The following is an 18423-nucleotide window of genomic DNA, read 5'->3' on the forward strand; positions in this document are numbered from 1 at the left end:
GTAAGTGTTGCAATGCCTGGCATGGGGGAAAAGGGCCAACTACTAAACCTACCAAGCAACAAAGCCCAGAAGCCAAGCTCTCTAAAACTTTCCCACAGCATAAGGCTCTGCACTCTCCGGAGAGCACGCAATCCCTCTAATGCTCCCTCCTTTGCCAAGGTCTTCAGATAGTGACCATTGTCCCTCATTCTAGAGAACACCTGTCTTGGCCCTGTGGGTGCGGGTCGGAGCTGGGGCGGCGATCCTGTTCTGCTCCGGGAGAGGCTGGCTTCCTCCCTCTCCCTCCTCGCGACAGTCCCGGGGTGACTTGTAGGACCCTGACCTCTCACCTCCTAAGCACCTGGGGCGGGCGCAGGCGGCGCCCTTTGGAGCAGAGGCGGGCCCCAAGGGATATGGATGGCCTGCCACTGGCGTCCGGAGCTGGAGCTCTCTCAGCCGGGACGATGGAACCGACAGTGGCTCCCGGCGAGGTGCTCATGAGCCAGGCCATCCAGCCTGCGCACGCCGACTCGCGCGGCGAGCTGAGCGCCGGGCAACTACTTAAGTGGATGGACACCACTGCCTGCCTGGCCGGTAGGTGCGCGGCCCACGAGAGGGCACCGTCGGGCGGGGAGGGCTGCTGCTGGTGGCCCGTGGCCCGGGGGTGATGGTGTCTGGGAATCCTGAAGGACTGAAGTGTCTGGAACTGGGGATGCACTAGGCTGGCTTGGAAGCCAGAGAGAGCGTGGGAAAAGGAAGGAAGCAATTGAAGGGTAGTGTTCCCAGAGAATGATGACTAAGTTAGCTGCTGACAGCGACTTAGACCAGTGGTCCCCGGACGTTTATGTGTCAGGACTCCTTTCAACGCACAAAATAAGGTGATGACACCTCCCCCTCGCAAAGACTTTGTTTTATAGATTGCATATATCTGTATTTAACCACATTCAAAATTCTAAAGATCGAGTTCATTGATTAAGTAGAACTGAGACTGGAAAAAAGTGTCTATACCGCAAGAATGAAACACAGATTCACCTCTCGATCTCACAGGCACGCGTGCACACACACGAGCTCGCGCACACACTCATGTTAACATATTTTCTTGACAAACAACTGCATTATTTACTGCAACAACAAAAGTGTTCTTACTCAACTGGAAGATTTAAAATCTTCCTTGGTAAAAGATTGCTCTTTGCCAGATTCCCTTCTCTGTTCAGTTTACTGCCATCAACAGTCACTGGAAACTTGATATTCCTGAGAGAGAATGGGGGTTAGAACAACAAAGGCCTCGTGGTATGATCCAGTTGTGAAGGGCTGCCTGGCTTGCATGAGGCCGGTGTGACTTCCATCTCAGTACTGAGGGTGAGGGTAGGGGGCACAAAAACCATGCAATATGGACTGAATGTCATCTGCATGCCATCCCTGAAGTTTGTATTTTGGAAGTGACAGTTCCCTGGTGTAGCTGTGCTGCTTAAGCAAGTGACCAGGGCTAAAGAGAAGAGCACATCCTTATCCCAGGGGGCTAAGCTTTAGACCTTAGAAGCACGTGAGGCTGAAGCAAGAGCCAGTCTGCCCATCAGGAAGAGAGCTTTCACCAGTCTGACGTGGCAGGTGGCAGACCTCACAGCCTTCAGAACTCTGAGAAACTAAATGTCTATTATCCAAACCTCCCAGTCCATAATGGTGTGCTGTGGTCGCCCCAGAAAAGGCAGTCCCTCAGCATTGCTATGATTTATGATCTGACTTTGACCAACTTACCATTAAGATTGAACGAAAGCCCTGCTTTTGAAACCAGTGTGTTATAATGTAAATGGATTTCTAACTAAACGCCTAGGCTGAGCAGGGCATGGATGTCCTATGCCCACGCCGAATTCTCTCATCTTTAGACCCATTATAGTCTTGGATACAAGCACTTGGCCATGCCTCCCTTCTGAAGAAAATCTTTTGGTATCCTAGTGTAATCTTGCTTCCCTGGGATCTGTTATCTCTACACAGTGAGCTTTAAATACACAATTCATATCACCGATTCCCACGCAGGACCTCTCCGTAGCTTCCCATCATCCTTAAAGTAAAACCCAAGGTCTCTCCATTCTTCACAGATGCTTCTTGGAGTGGAAAACTCACTCTCTGAGGGGCCAGATAGAATCAATCCTGAGTTGATTCTGAGCGTAGCTTAGGCTGTTCCACCAGAGGCTATTGGCACTAAGAACAAGTGCAGTGTCATGTTCCCATACAAATCATCTCCCTGGTAACAGCCTCCCTTCCGAACTGTCTGATAGCAGCAATGGCAGCTGGTATTTTTCTAGAGTGTGTGAAGATTTTGTCCTTAAGGAATTTGCACCTTCTCTTTCTTTGCCCGTTCCCATGTCTCGCTCCTCAGTTTCAATGTCCTTTCTCCATTTCCCCAGCTTCCCTTGTCTCTGAAGTCCTGACCTTTGTGCTGAACCTCTGTTTCCACTGCCTGGTTCTAGCTCTGGGCAAAAAGGTGGAAAGAATTCGACGTAGGAGGGACTTTAATGTCACAGGTAACATTCCATATACTGCACACAGCACAAGTATAGTTCAAACCATTACGGACACCTGCTTTTCCTAATGGATTAAGACAGTGCTTACCCTCTCCTGTTAGTCACCCATGAAATTTGGCTACATTTTCTTTTTTTTTTTAAGTTGGATATTTTATGTATTTACACTTCAAATGTTATCTCCTTCCCCCTTCTCCCATCCCCCATTCCCTTCCCCCCTCCTTCTATGAAGATGTTCCCACTCCCACTCACCCACTGCATCCCCCCACCTCATTCCCCTACACTGGGGAAACAAGCTTTCACAGGTCCTCCTATTGATGCCCAACAAGGCCATCCTCTGCTACATATGCAGCTGGGGCCATGGGTCCCTCCATGTGTACTCTTTGGTTGGTGCTTTAGTCCCCAGAGTTCTGGGGAATCTGGTTGGTTGATATTGTTGTTCTTCCTATGGGGTGACAAACCCCTTCAGTCCTTTCTATAACTCCTCCATTGAGGTCCCCAAGCTTAGTCTGATGGTTAACTGCAAGCATCCTCATCTGTATCAGGAAGGCTCTGGCAGAGCCTCTCAGGAGACATCCATATCAGGCTCCTGTCAGCAAGCACTTCTTGGCATCAGCAATAGTGACTGGGTTTGGTGGCTGCATATGGGATGGATCCCCAGGTGGGGCAGTCTCTGGATGGCCTTTCCTTCAGTCTCTGCTCCAAACTTTGTCTCTGTATTTCCTCCTGTGAGAATTTTGTTCCCCTTTCTAAGAAGGACTGAAGCCTCCACACTTTGATCTTCCTGCTTCTTGAGCTTCATATGATCTGTGAATTGTTTCTTGTGTATTCTGAGATTTTGGACTTGTAACCATTTATCAGTGAGTGCATACCATGTGTGTTCTTTTGTGACTGGGTTACCTCACTCAGGGTGATATTTTCTAGTTCCATCCATTTGCCTAAGAATTTCATGTAGTCATTGTTTTTGATAGCTGAGTAATATTCCATTGTGTAGATGTACCAACTTTCTGTATCCATTCCTCTGTTGAAGTACATCTGGGTTCTTTCCAGCTTCTGGCTATGATAAATAAGAGTGCTATGAACACAGTAGATCATGTGTCTTTGTTATGTGTTGGAGCATCTTTTGAATATATGCCTAGGATGGTATAGCTGGATCCTCAGGTAGTACTATGTCCCAATTTTCTGAGTGACGGCCAGACTGATTTCCAGAGTGATTGTACCCGCTTGCAATACCAACACCAGTGAAGGAGTGTTCCTTTTTCTCCACATCCTTGCCAGCATCTTAGCCATTCTGACTGTGAGGTAGAATCTCAGGGTTGTTTTGATTTGCATTTCCCTAATGACTAAGGATGTTGAACATTTCTTTAGGTGCTTCAGGCCATTCGATATTCCTCAGTTGAGAATTCTTTGTTTATCTCTGTAGCCCATTTTCAATGACAGTCCCTTTGTTTTATTTGGCTGGTTTGTTTGATTTCAGACTTAACAGTTCTAACAAGATGTGAATTGGGTTCTGACAATATTACAAGGTGTGAGAAATATGTAAATAAAAGAAAGACGTACAGAAACTATTGGCATGGCTGATAAGAGAAATGCCTGTTTCCAAGGCACTGAATACGATTGGCGTAAGAGATTCTAATTTGACCTTTTGGGGACTTAGATCATAGGAAGACTGTAGATGATCATCTCTACTATGCTTTAGTAATTATATCGCCATCAGTAACTTCATAACTGGAAATGTTACTATTAAAGGAATGAAGACTCCTCATGATAAGGTGGCTTGTGAAATCAGATAAGGACCATATTGAACACTCTATGGGAATAAGAGCCAATCAGGAGACATTTTCCAAGTTAGATGGGCTTGAATCTTAAGAGTAACGCAAAAGCAGGATTCTCTAGCATCATTCCAATCAGAGTTCTGTTGCCCGGTGCTCTGAATACTTACATCCCCTAAGGTAAATAAAGCCATGGCCATGTCCCCAAGGCACTGCCGGAATCCAAAACATCTTTCTCCATGTTGAATAAAAATGGAACAGCTCCGATCGCATTAGCATAAGGCCCCACAACTGCCATCGACCCCTTATTCTTCTTTCAGTCCTCTCACACTGGAAGCTTGAAACCTCACTGTGTCCTCCTCCACCCCCGTGTTCTCTTCTTGCTTGAACTCTCCCAAGACCACGCTTTCTTCTCCATGGTATTGGTGAGTCTTTTGGAATGTTTACCTTTAACGAGTGCCACCTGACTCACAACCGTACCCTTATCTAGGATTCATCCTTGATGAGTGCGTGTGTCTTCCTGCTCCACACATTCAATACACAACCCCTTCATGTTCGGATTTACTAACGCCATGTTAGAGGAATCTCTTCAGCCCAGCCCCTGTGCTCAACCTCCACTCCACTGCCCACTCTCCGGCCCTACTATCCTGCCTCGTGGATTTCAGAATGACGCTCAAACTCTTCTCGCTGCATTCTGGTCTCACCTCTGGAGTGCATCTAAAGTACATCTGGAAGTTGCTGACCTCATCACGTCGGACACCTTTTTGTCTTTACTTTTTTTTTCTTTAAAAATGGACTCACAAGCTCACTTGGAGGGTTTGTTGAGGAAGCAGAGCTACTCACACATACTTGTCTGAAGACAGGTCCTCCTCTATCCAGGGGAAGATCATCCTGTTTGACCCCGTGTGCAGCTTTGGGAAGGATGCACTTGGATCCCTGAGGCAGGGAGGGGGGAGGGGACACCCACCCACCCAGCCAGATCATCTGAAACTACCCTAGAGATCAGTGGGGTGACAGATGTCACGACCAGATCACCCCCAACATCCCCTTTGTTTCTTTACTAAAGGTTGAAAGGATCTTTCCTCTAACCTGGTCAAGTATTTCCTATCAGAAATCTTTCTCACATCAATAACAATGATTAACTTTGGAGAGAACAGCAAATAAAGGTAAATTAAGGCAACTGAGAAGTGAATGAAAGTGTTTGAAACACATGGACGTCATACTCAGGAGAACAGAGACCCGGCTTTTCTTTTTTTCTTCTTTATTTAGGTTTTTTGAGGTGGTGGTAGTAGTGGTGGTTCTTGTGTGTGTGTGTGTGTGTGTGTGTGTGTGTGTGTGTGTGTGTGTGTGTGCATGTCTCTGTGTGTGTGTGTGTGTGTGTGTGTGTGTGTGTTAGAAAGCTGCAGGTTTGCCAATTTGAACATCCAAAGGACAATGTTTGAGGGAAGCACATCCATTGCAATGTGAAGAGAGAAAGACAGGGGGGTAACAGCTCTGCTTTACTTGGAGTCCTTGAGCAGATGTCTCATACACTTTGAATTTGGGATGTATAGGGTAGACTTCAAATTTCCAAGGAAAGACCAGGGAAAGTGAAGGAACCAAGTCCATCTCTAAAATGACAGGGCTCTATGGTTTATATTTAGTAAACTGAACCACCCGCTTTTCCAGGAAAACAACAAAAGCAAAACTAACACTTGTCAAAGAGCTCATCAGGGCCCCCTCTTTCAACAACCAATCAACAATAGCTCGGAGCTAATAGAAAACCCTTGCATCCAATTAAGCTGGAAAACATGATTTATTCTTCGAAGATAATTAGTGGAAACCAATGTATAGATGACATTGATGCTGGAATTAAAATTCGAAGGCTTTAATGTGGCTATTATAGTTACACTCAAGGAAATTTATATTATCTTAAAGATTAGAAAAAGACAATAACTCAGAAAATGAAATAGAAAGTGTTGACAATAGACAATAGGAAAACTCAATAACGGGATTATAGCATCGAAATTTCAAAACACATTGTATATCCTTAACTACAAAATGAAAAATGGCTGGGAGAAAAGTCAACAAATATATATAAAACCTTTCATACAGAAACAAAGTTATGGTCCAGTCATATAGCACACTTGCCTACCATGCATAGGGTTAGAATTAAATCTCTAGCATCATACAAATACAAAAAGTTTCATACAATCATGAAAAAATAAAAGAAAGCTTTTACATATGCAGAAGGTCTCCCAAAGGAGAAAATGTCCCCAAACATGCTGAAAATTATCATACAGTTAGATTCAAGAATCCATACATCACCAAGCAAGATTAATTTAAAAATTATCTTATATAGGCATATTATAATCAGATATGTTTAAGAAAAAGTCTTAAAAGGAGCCAGAAAGGCTGTGCTCAGTGTAGCCAGTGATAAAAGTTACCACCGACCTCACTGGCAGCAGCAGAGACCTGGTTGGCCCAACTACATCAGTGCGTTCAGGTAATTGGTCACAGCGGAGGTCAGAAGATAGCTAACAATATCTGGTAATACCATTTCTGAAAAGATGACAGACAAGAGCTTCCAGACCCCATCTAGGGTCTGTTCTTGGCCTTCCTTCCCTTCAACTCCATCTCACTCCTCCTTCTCACTGCCATTTAGCGGCAAAAGCCCCCCTCAGGCCTGCAGTAACCACCGCCCTGTCTGCCCCCCTCAGGCTCACGGTAACCACCGCTCTGTCTGCTCAGCAGCCTTGCTGTCCACTCTCCTCTCACACCTAACTCACTCTGGGTCGCCCTTCAGATCTCAGCTCAAGAACCTTCACTTGTTCCATGAGCCGTGGGCTCTAGGATCTCTTCAGAACACGGAACTCATTCTGTCATTGTACATCTGCGTGATCAGTCTCTGGCTTTCCCTTTACACTTCATGGAAATTGAGGCCATGGGTGCATTTCCAGCCCCCTGGAGAGATGCTGGCATAGCACAGGTGTACAATTAGTATTGGTTGAGGATAAGAAGGAATGGGTACCGGTGTTTACCTTATCAGTAGCCATATTATGAATGCATGGATTGTTCTCGCTCGGCTAATGGACTTACATCTCCCTGGGAAATCAGTAATAGCTCCAAGTATTTCTACTGTCACTGAAAGTGTGAAGGGGAACCAGGACAATGTTGTCCTTTTGAATTCATATTGGTGGAGAACAACTTCCATATCAGAAGGGGAATCAAAGGGCTCACAGGAGCCATTGGAACTCTATGTGGGAGCAATGGGCCCGAAAGAGACTGGTCAGTTATAAAAGAATTCAGCAAAAAGACAAGGATTTGGAAGTGTCAAACTCTAGACATGTTCAGGGTGAACTCAGCTGGAGTCAATGTGGCAAACGTGAGGTGTATTCATCTGATTTCCAGTCACCTTGGTAAAATGAAGAAAAGACAATGTGTAATCATGCCCACGAGTGAGGGACCTAATGTTGGCCTCTTTTATTAGTGTCTTTTCCTTTTTATTGATTCCTACAAGTGTGTAGTAGAAAGTATGGCTGTTGGGGCCAGGTTCAGTGAGGTGCTCTCTGACAGCATTCTTAACCTTGTCCACCCAACTCTTTCCTAGAATTCCTATTATACACAGTCAAAAAACCATTAGAATGATCATTTGAATCTTTCTAGGATTGAATTTCCTCATTTAAAGATGGGACCAATGATAGTACTAACCTTCTCTGACCAGTGTGCATGGTTTGGTGCATGGCCAATGGCTAGCATGCATGGCTTGGTGCATGGCCAGTGAGAAGTGCTTCGTAAAGTTCCAACTGTCACCTGCTGCTGATTCTCCTTGGTCCACCATGCAGTCTGTCACTGTGCTCTGTAAGCATGGTATTCTCCTGGAAAGTGCAATAGAGCGATACATTCTTATCTTAATGGTTACTACATTTTAATTACTTCAGTCACTTAAAATTGGCAAATCACATTGTTGTACGCGGTCAAAAGAACATTTTAACCTAACTCAACAGCCTGTCCCTTCACCAGCCGAGTGTTTATTAGGTACTATTTAAATAAATCAATGTTTTACCGAATGCTTTTGGAAAAAACATTCATTACTTCTCTGGAAAATGTTGGCTCTAAGGGTATAGTCTTAGAGTGGCTCTATCAGGGCCTCTGAGCAGACTGGTAAGATTTCCACTCAATGCCTGGAAATCAGCTGAACATGCCTCGTGTTTGCCTCAAGCTGAGTCTACCCTGAACAAGACTAGAGTTTTACGCTTCCAAATCCTTGTCTTTTACTAAATTGTTTTATAACTGACTAGCCTCTTACGTTTCCGCTGCTCCTATATAGAGTTCCAAAATGGTTAATTTCTCCACCTCTACTTACCAAAGATGATCAGTTAGTCCATACATTGTAACCCACTCTACGCAGGGAACAAGAATTTAGTGTAATTCTCTGTCACTTCTTTATAATGTGTATCAACTGTGAAGCCTTCAAGTTTAAAAATGAAGCTAAATGTTCTTTAAAAGGCAGCAAGCCAAGCAAGATATACACACCTGAAAACCTGGTGCCCAAGAGGGTAAGGTGAAAGAGGGTGGGGGTAGGGAGTGGATCCTGAGCTACAAAATGAGTTCCTGGCCAACCTAGTCTCTGTAGAAAGAATCTGTTGGGAGCCGTGGGGGTGGGGGAGTCAATGAAAATCTGTTTGGACTTTAACTGAATGCCTCTCAAAAACAAAACTGGCATAAACTCACAACAAATCAGTTGCAAATAGCATAAATTCTGGTATTTTTATGTTAAGCAAAACCAATAATCAAAACCAATCCTGGACAAATCGAGTGCAGATATAGATAGACCTCGGAAAATGTCGAGTGCCTCTTCTCCCTTGCTCCGCCCCTTAGCAACACTCTCGTCTACAGTGTCGTTATGCAGACACATTGATGTTCAATGATGAGGGTGGCCCACCTGCCTCTGTGTGCACCCTCAGATTCCCAGGAACATCTCCTCAGACGTGGGAGAAGACATCCTGGATACCCAGGCGCATCCCCTGGGATGTGGGAGGAGATCTCTGTGCTTCTAGTCATCTGTGACTTAATATACTCAGCTACTAGCTGTAGGAGGCAGTGGGTATAGCTTTGATGTTTGTTTATAAAATAAAAGAATGATAATTCTTGGTAATAATATAAAAAGATTTAGAGTCATCAAAAACTTGCCAAATTGTTACTTATAGTCGTTAGATTTCCTGAGCGTTGGTTTTAAAATTCAAATTAGAAGATTCCCAACTTAGGATTTGGGAGAAAGTACTGTAATCATCACACAGTAGAAACAACTTACAGAGCAAAGGCCTGCTCGTAAATACAGGTGGCCTTGAATGTGTGGGCAGTGCGGTGCTGCAATGAGAGAGGGGATGTGTGACCAAAGCCAATCTACGTCAACGTATTTCTTTTTCTTTTTGCTAAGACTTTTAATCAGGGGTACTAACGTGGCATACTTTGACCTGGACTTTTTTGTTTGTTTGTTTTTAAGCTGAAAAGCATGCTGGGATTTCCTGTGTCACAGCCTCAATGGATGACATTCTGTTTGAGGACACGGCTAGGTACGTGGTGCTGTTCTCTTCCCTTCCTGTGGATTTACTGCATCATTTGCAGCTCATGTTTATTGCACTGAATTCATTTGGAGTCAATGACCGTGTTTTCTTAGAAAACAAGAAACACTTAGTGTAAAAAGAAAATCCCCATGTCCACCAGTCGTCACTTTCGTAAGTGCAATTTGGTCTCTGTTTTCTTCAGTAACTCTGGATATCTAATGTGTGGTAGTGTGAGGTTTGGCAAGTTTCCTATCCTCTCATGCTGAAGGGCCTTTTCCTACCTGATAGATGATACTAAGAATCTCTGCTGCCGGGTGCAAACACTTACTGTGTGCAAACAATCTAAATTATTAGGAACATTTTATTTGACAGTGAGCCTGTTCTTAAATAAAGGAGCAGTAAAGAGTTACATTTGAAACCAGATTGTCCTTTACTATGAAGCTTGCTAGCAAGGCAGTCTCGTCTGCCTTTCTCAGCAGGAGACCTAGTAGCACTAGGGAAAAAAAAAAAAAAAACAAGGTCTGGCTTTTGCATATGAAATGAACGGCCAAGGGGGCTGCAGCCTGGGGGAAGGAGCTGCTGTCTGCTCTGCTCAACTGACAGAGTTTCAGCTACCATCAGAGCCCTGAGAAGGATAAATCCAGCCAGAAGTATAATCCATGGCCTACGTATCAGTTAAAATTGGGTCAACCTAGGCTCCTGTGGTGTCAGTGGCTTTGTTGGGGGGAAGAGTAGCATCACTCTTCAGCCACTAGGACCCGAAGACCTGAATGGTTTTCCTGAAGAGCTAGAACTTAAGAAACTGATATTACTTTGTCTACACAAAGTGTGACAATCCATTCTCCAGTGTCCTGTTGTCCACAGTTTGGGCCAGATCCTAGAGGCGCGTGATGTTGGGGCAGTTAATCCCAGTGGTTAGAGCTAGCATACTCTGGGTAGACTGGCTGTGCCCTATCATCTTTGAAGACCTTGGGGTCACACTAGGAGTTGCGGTCTTTCATAGTAAGATTTTTTTTTCCATTAAACACCTCAAATGCCATATTCATCAGTTCTCTGACAACTTTGAAGCCACTATCTATGAAGTATATATATAAACTATACAAACTTGGCTTGTTTTCAGTTACTTGCTTTATCTAGGCTTAACACTGAAACATATAAAGAGAGCCAAATAAAGCTTGTCTCTGAAAATGAATTATGTTTGTACTTAGCCTGATTACATGCATAGTTTTGAGCACATTAAAGAGTTTAATCACTTATAAGATGGCTGAGCATTAAGTTGTATGTCCTAATTATCCTTAATAGTTTATAACAAGTTAGCAGCTTTAATAAGATCAGGATTTTACAGTTTTATCCTTGCAAAATTTTAGCCTAAAAAAAATAAAATTTTTAATTGGAGCTCTCTTAATAATCAAAATAAAACTTTAAATCATAAATATAACCCATAGAGAGACTAGGAATTTTATGAAACTATAAATATAGCCCACAGAGGGATTGGAAACTTATTTTATTTTTGATTCTTTTATAGTATATCATTAAATAATATTATAATTTATTGTATGATTTCTTGGATAAATTTCTAGTTTACCCAAATAGTTAAAGCTTAACAAAGTAATCAAAAACAGAGAGGCTAGACTAAAAAAAAAAAAAAAAAAAACTTCAATTTAATTATTGTTAATTTGAGTAAACCTTAGAAATTCATAATCTTTGCTTAACAATTATATTTTGTTTATTAAACACTTGTTGCTTTTTATTTAAAAACTTCAGGACAAATATTACCATATAAAAATCCATTCTAATCCAAAATATCTTGGAGACTGGTGTCTCCTTAGTCTGAAAAGGAATAACCAGAGTTGATTTCAAGTTGCATACAAGCATGCGGTAACAAATTACAGTTACATGTGTATAGATTTTTAATTATCAACCTTTTGTTACAAGTTTTAAGCTATTTTGTGTGTGTGGTGGGGAGCAGCTTGGAATTTTATAGAATGCCTCTGTCTACATCCTCTTGCCATGGCCTTACGGATCCTGAGAGAAAGAAAGTTCATATTTTAGCAAGAGTTTTGAATATCCCTGGATATTGTCTAACACCCCCTTAGGATGAGGGGTAATTAAGAACCAAGCAGGGTGGGGCGGTGCCAAAGAGTGAGACATCAGTAATTACATTTAGCCATCCTAATTGTTATATAAACCCTTTTTAAAAAAAAATTGAAATAACAGGAGATACGAGAGTAATAAATAAATTTACCAGCCAGAGCAACTGGATTCTTAGGTGAAGGTCCAATAACCTCGGTTATCTCCTTATGGTGAGAGAGTATTAACAGGTCCAGATAAGTTTAAGCAAACATATCTAGAGTTATAATTGAGAAGTTTTAGACAGATTTTATTTTATAACCGGTTTGCATGTATTTGTATATGGAGGCAGATAACCTGAAAATCTTAAAAGTATTCTTTATCTTATAAAATCATTAAACTGGAGAATAATTTAAGTATCTGTCATGTAGAGGCCATTAAAGAGAAAACTATAAAACCTACAGGAACTACTAAGAAAATGTGGCATCAGGTCGTTTCCCTCTTCTTTACAGACTTTTATTTTACAGATTTTTAACTGTATTCAATAAGTTTACAAGTCTTAAGGTCCAAAAAATTTGTATTTTTATCTCTTCTGTTTTCTCTGTGTCCTAGAGTCAGATGGCCTTCTGACCTAAAACAGAGATTTTGGAGGAAATTTTTAAACAACTGTGCTTGGGTTGGGAGAGGGAAGCCATACCCCAGCTTCAGAGCCACCTTTCTAATGAAGCACAGCACACAAAACGATATTTTTTAATATTAGCCATACCCAATAGAAACCTACTCCCTGGGAACCGAATCAGCAGGAGGGACCAGAGCAAGCAGAATACGAAGAAGACTTGGAGAGAAGAAATTGTGGGTGCAGGCCAGGGGCAGCAGCACGGGAGCAGTGGGCATCGCACAGGGGCCTTATTGTGCCTCCCAGGGTTACACACCAGGGGCACCTGCACCACCTAGCCTATGGTGCTGGTGGCTGGGGGTCGTGTCCCAGCCAGAGCTCCATGGTTAGAAACAGGAGCCATCTGGTAGATATAACAAGTAGGAAAAAGGAAGATATTCTTCAGAAGCAGCGCGAGGGGTAAGAATTGTTGTAAACGGGGCATAGAGAAGTGTCTGCTGTACCTGTAAGGCTTAAACAGCAGGCGTCAGTGATCCAGTGAGAGGGATGGAGATGAAGCAAGGAAGAAGTGGCAAGCTCCATGGGGAGCTAGCATAGAGGCAGCCCGGAGCAGCGTGCCTCTCAAAAATGCTGTTCAGGGGCAATTTGGCTACACTCAGTTCAATTCCCGTCTCTGCAAGAAAACTTGAAAACACGAATCCAACAGGCAATAAAGAACAACAGAAAAGACAGTACAACACAACCAGGAAAAAAAAAAAAAAAGAGCTACACAGACATATGATGGCCACGTTCACTCACACACCAAGACCAGAAGGACAGTAGGGCCTCTCCTCTGTCCCATAGAACCAGGCCTATGATCTCATATGATCCTGCCTTTTGTCTCTCCAAATACCTGGACTCTAAACCAGAGCAGAACAATTCACTGCTCAGTCCAAGCTTCAGAAGGCTTTAGCTGGCAGTTCTTACCTTTTATTTGCAAATTTGGAGCAGATGCAATCTGGGTTCCCTGGGGTCTGTCAAGTCTACCTTGGACTTGTTCCCTTTGAGGCCTTTCCCAGAGCCCTAAGTCTGGGGTCTCCCAAGGATCTTGCTGGGGCCTCCAAATGTTATGGAGTTTGTGACACTTAGGAAAAGACTATAAACTGGATCCAATTATAATTAAAATGGTCTACCAATTAGCTGCTATCAAGATGAACACTTTCTGATCCAAATTTGAGATTGTCGGGAAGGGGAGGTATTGGGAATGAAATAAAAACTCTTCTGTTCTGCCAAATTCAATCATTAAGGCAACTCAAGGCAATCTTTGGGTATCTGCATAAGCCAGTTACATAAACAAAAAACAAACCAGTCACATCATAGTGAGTAGAGAGTAATGACTCTACAGTTTTGGGTGGGAAGTCACTGAGTCAAGCTTACTGGGGACTTATCTGCAGGGACTGGAGTCAGAGATAAATGGCTGGTGGGTACCAAGATGGATGTCTTACTCAAATTAGAGCTTCTTCAGCTATCGAAATTGCTTCAGCAGCTCGTATGAAGAAAATTTCAAGCCAGGCAATAATAATATTAGGAGAAACAGTAGAGTGCATCGCAAGAACTCATCTCTGACCTGTAAGAACAATCAGTTACCTATCAAAACCTTCTGTGGCCTTTCCTCTCTGTGAATTACCCCAAAGCTAGTTCTAGTCATGATTTGTAAGTAATTCAGGAAATACTCACAAGATTTTGAAAACGTGACATAACCACGATCGCTGCATTGGAAGCTATTCAAAAGAGCTCTCTCCCCGATAGTTAAACTACCAAGTTCAATTACTTTCTATGTTTTAACTGCATATTAGTTTTGTTGTATCTGTTTCTCATTTCAAACACTTATACACAGTAGGCTCGAATGTGGAAAGTACATTTCACCCTGGTATATTTAGTTTCCGTCCCACTGCTTCCAAGGTTTCTTCTCTTAAGTATCTATCTTTATTCTCTATAATTACCCCTTTAATTACATTAAAATATAAGTAAGTATTTGTTCATATTTTTAACAATTAGATTCCAATATATTGTATCACTTTCCCTACCTTTTCCGTACAAGAGTCAGCCTGTAATACCACCCTGGAGCAATGCTCGCCGCTGTCCATCCCTTTAACAGGTGCTTTGGCATTCATTATATAGACTCCTATTCAATTGGTCCTCGTCAGTAAGTGCTGAATTGCTTTTGCTATTACAGATAATACTTCAATATATGGATTTATGTGCTGCATGTTTATATTACGTGTGTGTGTGTGTGTGTGTGTGTGTGTGTGTGTGTATTGGGAATAGATGCCTAAACACAGAACTACTTAGTCAAAATGCAAATGCATAGGCCAAGTCACTCATTACCTTAGTCTCGGCTGCGAAGGTTTCTGAATGACCTTTATCACTCTCTAAATTACTTAAATTCTTCTAAATGTTAAGAAAAGTATACTGCAGTACTGATTTGTTCTCATCTTCAACACAAGAATTTCTTGTTTAAAGATATATATCTATGTGCGTATGTAGATCCCTTTCTTCTAGTTTTTCTGCCTGGACTGTTACAGACTGTGAGAGATATGGTATATGGGGCCTCCATGTGTGCACAAAGGCATTGAGTAGATATGGTCACTCTTCCAGGAACACCAGCGGATTTACCTCATAGACTGTCCTTAATACAGCTGAGCATGCCTCTCTGCTGTGATTAAAGTGGAATTAATCGCCATCCTTTCTAGGAGCCTGAGGAGGACCCCGTCTCCAGGGCTTTCATCTCTGATAAGAGCGGGTTTGAATTGTGGCCCAGCCGGTTGCTGTCTGCATTACGGTTTAAGTCCAATCCTTGTTGAGAGTGAAATGGGAGTCATGATGTTGACCATGCGGGGTTATTGCACATGGGTGGCAGGCTGTTCCCTGTGACTCAGAGCGTTTGGCATGCTGCCTGGTGAATGCACCGCGTTATAAAGCATTCGTGTTGTCACTGCTGCGGCCACACCGAGGAACAGCTCTCTATTTAATGACAAAGGTTTCTGTTGCCAACGGATTTTTGGACTCGGTGTGTTTCTGTACCTGAGCCTCAGAGAAAACCTTCCGTCATCGAACTCAGCAGCCCTGACTCATTCACTCCACCTTAGTTCAGTGCTACCATCAGTCAAAATTCAGTGAGCAGAGTAAATTAGAAAGGCCCGTGATTCTTCTAGGGAAGTCAAGTACGCAGATAAACGAGGACGGAAAGAAATGATTTTAGAAGGAGAAAGAAACCTTAAAATATTTTCATTGCCTGGAAAAAATAATCAGGAAAGCAGAGAGGTTGAAGGTTGAGGGAGGTAAGAGCTGATGTCAGAGGCTGGAAGGAGACGAGGTGTTGGGGTTGGGTAGAGCACACAAACATAAAAGTATGGAGAGACCTGTGACAAAGTGGTTCAGTTGGAGTCGGGCGGGATGAGGGCGTCAGAGGAAGTCACACTGGGCGGCTTTTAACTTCTGCTGAAATGAAGGGATCCCTTTTGGGAAAAAGACTTGACCTCAAAGTTTTCAGAGTTACAATAGCAGTGGGAGTCCATGGGCTGAGGAGCAGCTCTGAGGGCCCACGTCTATCTAGAAGGCTGACTGATGGCCTGGTTTGTTTCTGTATGCTTGCTGGTCTGTTTGTTGTTTACCTAAGGTTTTAAAATAAACATCAGTGGCACAAGTCTACTTGTTGCCCTGTCTGAATTTTCTATGGGGAACAGCAGCTACTCACAAACAGATCACCGGATCTGAAATTCATTGACACTGAATAGCTACAGTATCTATTGTAGGTGGGGTCTTGTACTCTGTCCTTGCAAGAGCTCGTTTCTGATTAGAGAGAGTCTGTTAACCTTATAAGCATGATTTGAATGGTAAACACCTGTTCTGAAGGCCTTTGCTTTTAGCTTTAATCTGAGTTTTGGATACATGCGTATTTTCAGCTGGTTGGGGGAATTGCTTTATGCCCAATGAGGTGTGCTAAGATCGCTGAGACCTTTCTTTCTTTTTGAAAACAGAATTGGACAGATTGTTACCATCAGAGCAAAAGTGACTAGGGCGTTCAGCACAAGCATGGAGGTGAGTGGCCCCCGCTCCTTAGGTCTGCCCGCTGAGGCTCATGTCCTCATTGCTTTCAAAGAACTGCCCAGTGCTCAGAGTAAAGCTTCAGTCTGACACGGATGCTGAGTTTCAGGAAGCCCTTGAACCTGTAGTCAGAGGCACGATCGAATACTAAGGAGCTGATCCCCCACTCAGCCATCTCACTCAGTTCAGTGCGGTACCAGCTATTGTAGGATACACACAAAGTCAAAATGTGAGACGGAAGGGCATTCTTGTTGTGTTTGGAAAATTGTAGACCCTATTTCTTACTTCTTCTTGCAATATTATTACCCAAACTCTGTCTCCACCCCCTTACACACCTCTTCCTCTTACAGTGAAAACTAGTCAATAAAAGGCCTCTTGCAAGTTGAAGTCTTCTGTGGGCTCTATGAATGTCTAATGTTCGGTGAGGTCTGCCTAGAGAGAACTCAGAACATTCCTAGCCGTGTGGGAGAGCTGAAAATAGTCATCTCCCGCTCTCTAATGTGAGGCAGGCTCCTCAGAAGTTATTCTGGTCTAGCCCTGTGAGATTTTGCTATGCATGCTCAGATTGATATCAACCCAAAGACCCAAGAAGACTCCATGCATATTTCCAGAATTCTCTCTTTATATAGAGATCTCTTTTTCTGGTATTCTGCCCAGTGAATTTCAGGTCCCTTGATCTGTTTGATTTCTGCCTCTTTAACTCAGCAGACTTAGGTTTCCCTTTTGGTACAGTCGTCTGGGAACTACCTTCAGCGTGAGAAAGGACTATTACGTTTCTTTTCTTTGTGTTGCTGTCCTGGGCATCAGAACCCTCATCATCTGTTTCTCATATGCAGAAATAGTCACTTCCCACATCTCTAGTCGTCTTCTCATGGAGTATAACTCCCGGTTCACCTGCTCTTCCCTAACTCAGCAGATTCCATGACACATACCTCAGTCCACTGTCCTGGTAGCTGACAGCGTCTGAACTTTACCACTCCAGAGTTGTAGCCGTGCTTTTCCTGTTTGACCTTTTATTCTTCCTTGCCCGTTTCTCTAACATCAAAATCTACGTGGGTAAGGGTTATTTATAGAAGTGAGGAATAATTGGCTTATATCTGGTGCATTACTACCCAGTAAATGTAAGATTTGCCACACACATACAAATTTCTGATTTAAATTAAGTGACTTAAAGTGAGTCGTGGGTTATTGATTCTTTTTGTACATGGTGTTCCTGGCGAAGATGTAGAAATACATACACTTTATTGTTCATTACTCAGTGCTGAACTGACATACCCTGGCTTGCCCATTACTCTTAGAAGATAGTGTTGCTTATCTGGCTGAGATATGAGGAGAGCGTTTATTATACCAAATCTGAGAGTTTTTTTCCCTGTGGAGTGTAAGTGTACAGAGCCAGCCTCAGGACTCTTCAGACAGAGGACGAGCCATCACTTTAGCATCCTCACAAAATACTTCGGTCACTTGCTGACTGCCCGGAGGACGACAGACGGGGGAAACCAAGCAGCAGCTAACATGGCAATTCTTCACCCATTATCATGGAGTATAAAACCTAATGACTAAAAATGAAAAACAGTGACAGTTCCTCTCCTGGCAGGCTGTCTTGTTCTTGAGGAGGGATTCACTAGTAATATGATTTTAAAATGTTTATTGCAGCAAGACATCTTTTTAAAGAATTAGAATGTAGAACTTTAAATGCAACATGATAAATTTATAATGTATGCAAACATTGATGTGCATCTCATATACACATTAAAAAATACACGGACAGTAGTACATTCAGATGTGTCCGTGTGTAAGATCACGTTGTGTATATGCAGTGTAACCTACATGTATCT

At 42.9% G+C, this 18423-nt stretch overlaps 1 protein-coding gene across 1 annotated transcript in view; it reads left to right on the top strand.

Annotated features, from left to right (window-relative positions):
* The first annotated feature begins 423 nt into the window (after nucleotides 1–423).
* Nucleotides 424–18423, top strand: part of Acot12 (acyl-CoA thioesterase 12) — a 40683-nt gene continuing 22683 nt past the window's right edge. The window contains exons 1-3 of the mRNA NM_130747.1: nucleotides 424–573; nucleotides 9756–9825; nucleotides 16522–16582. Coding sequence (NP_570103.1) covers nucleotides 444–573; nucleotides 9756–9825; nucleotides 16522–16582 — 261 coding nt within the window. The 5' untranslated portion in view covers nucleotides 424–443. The remainder of the gene's footprint in view (nucleotides 574–9755; nucleotides 9826–16521; nucleotides 16583–18423) is intronic.

This window comes from Rattus norvegicus, chromosome 2 (assembly GCF_021556685.1).
Source record: "Rattus norvegicus strain SHRSP/BbbUtx chromosome 2, alternate assembly SHRSP_T2T, whole genome shotgun sequence".
In the NCBI taxonomy this organism is placed as follows: domain Eukaryota; kingdom Metazoa; phylum Chordata; class Mammalia; order Rodentia; family Muridae; genus Rattus; species Rattus norvegicus.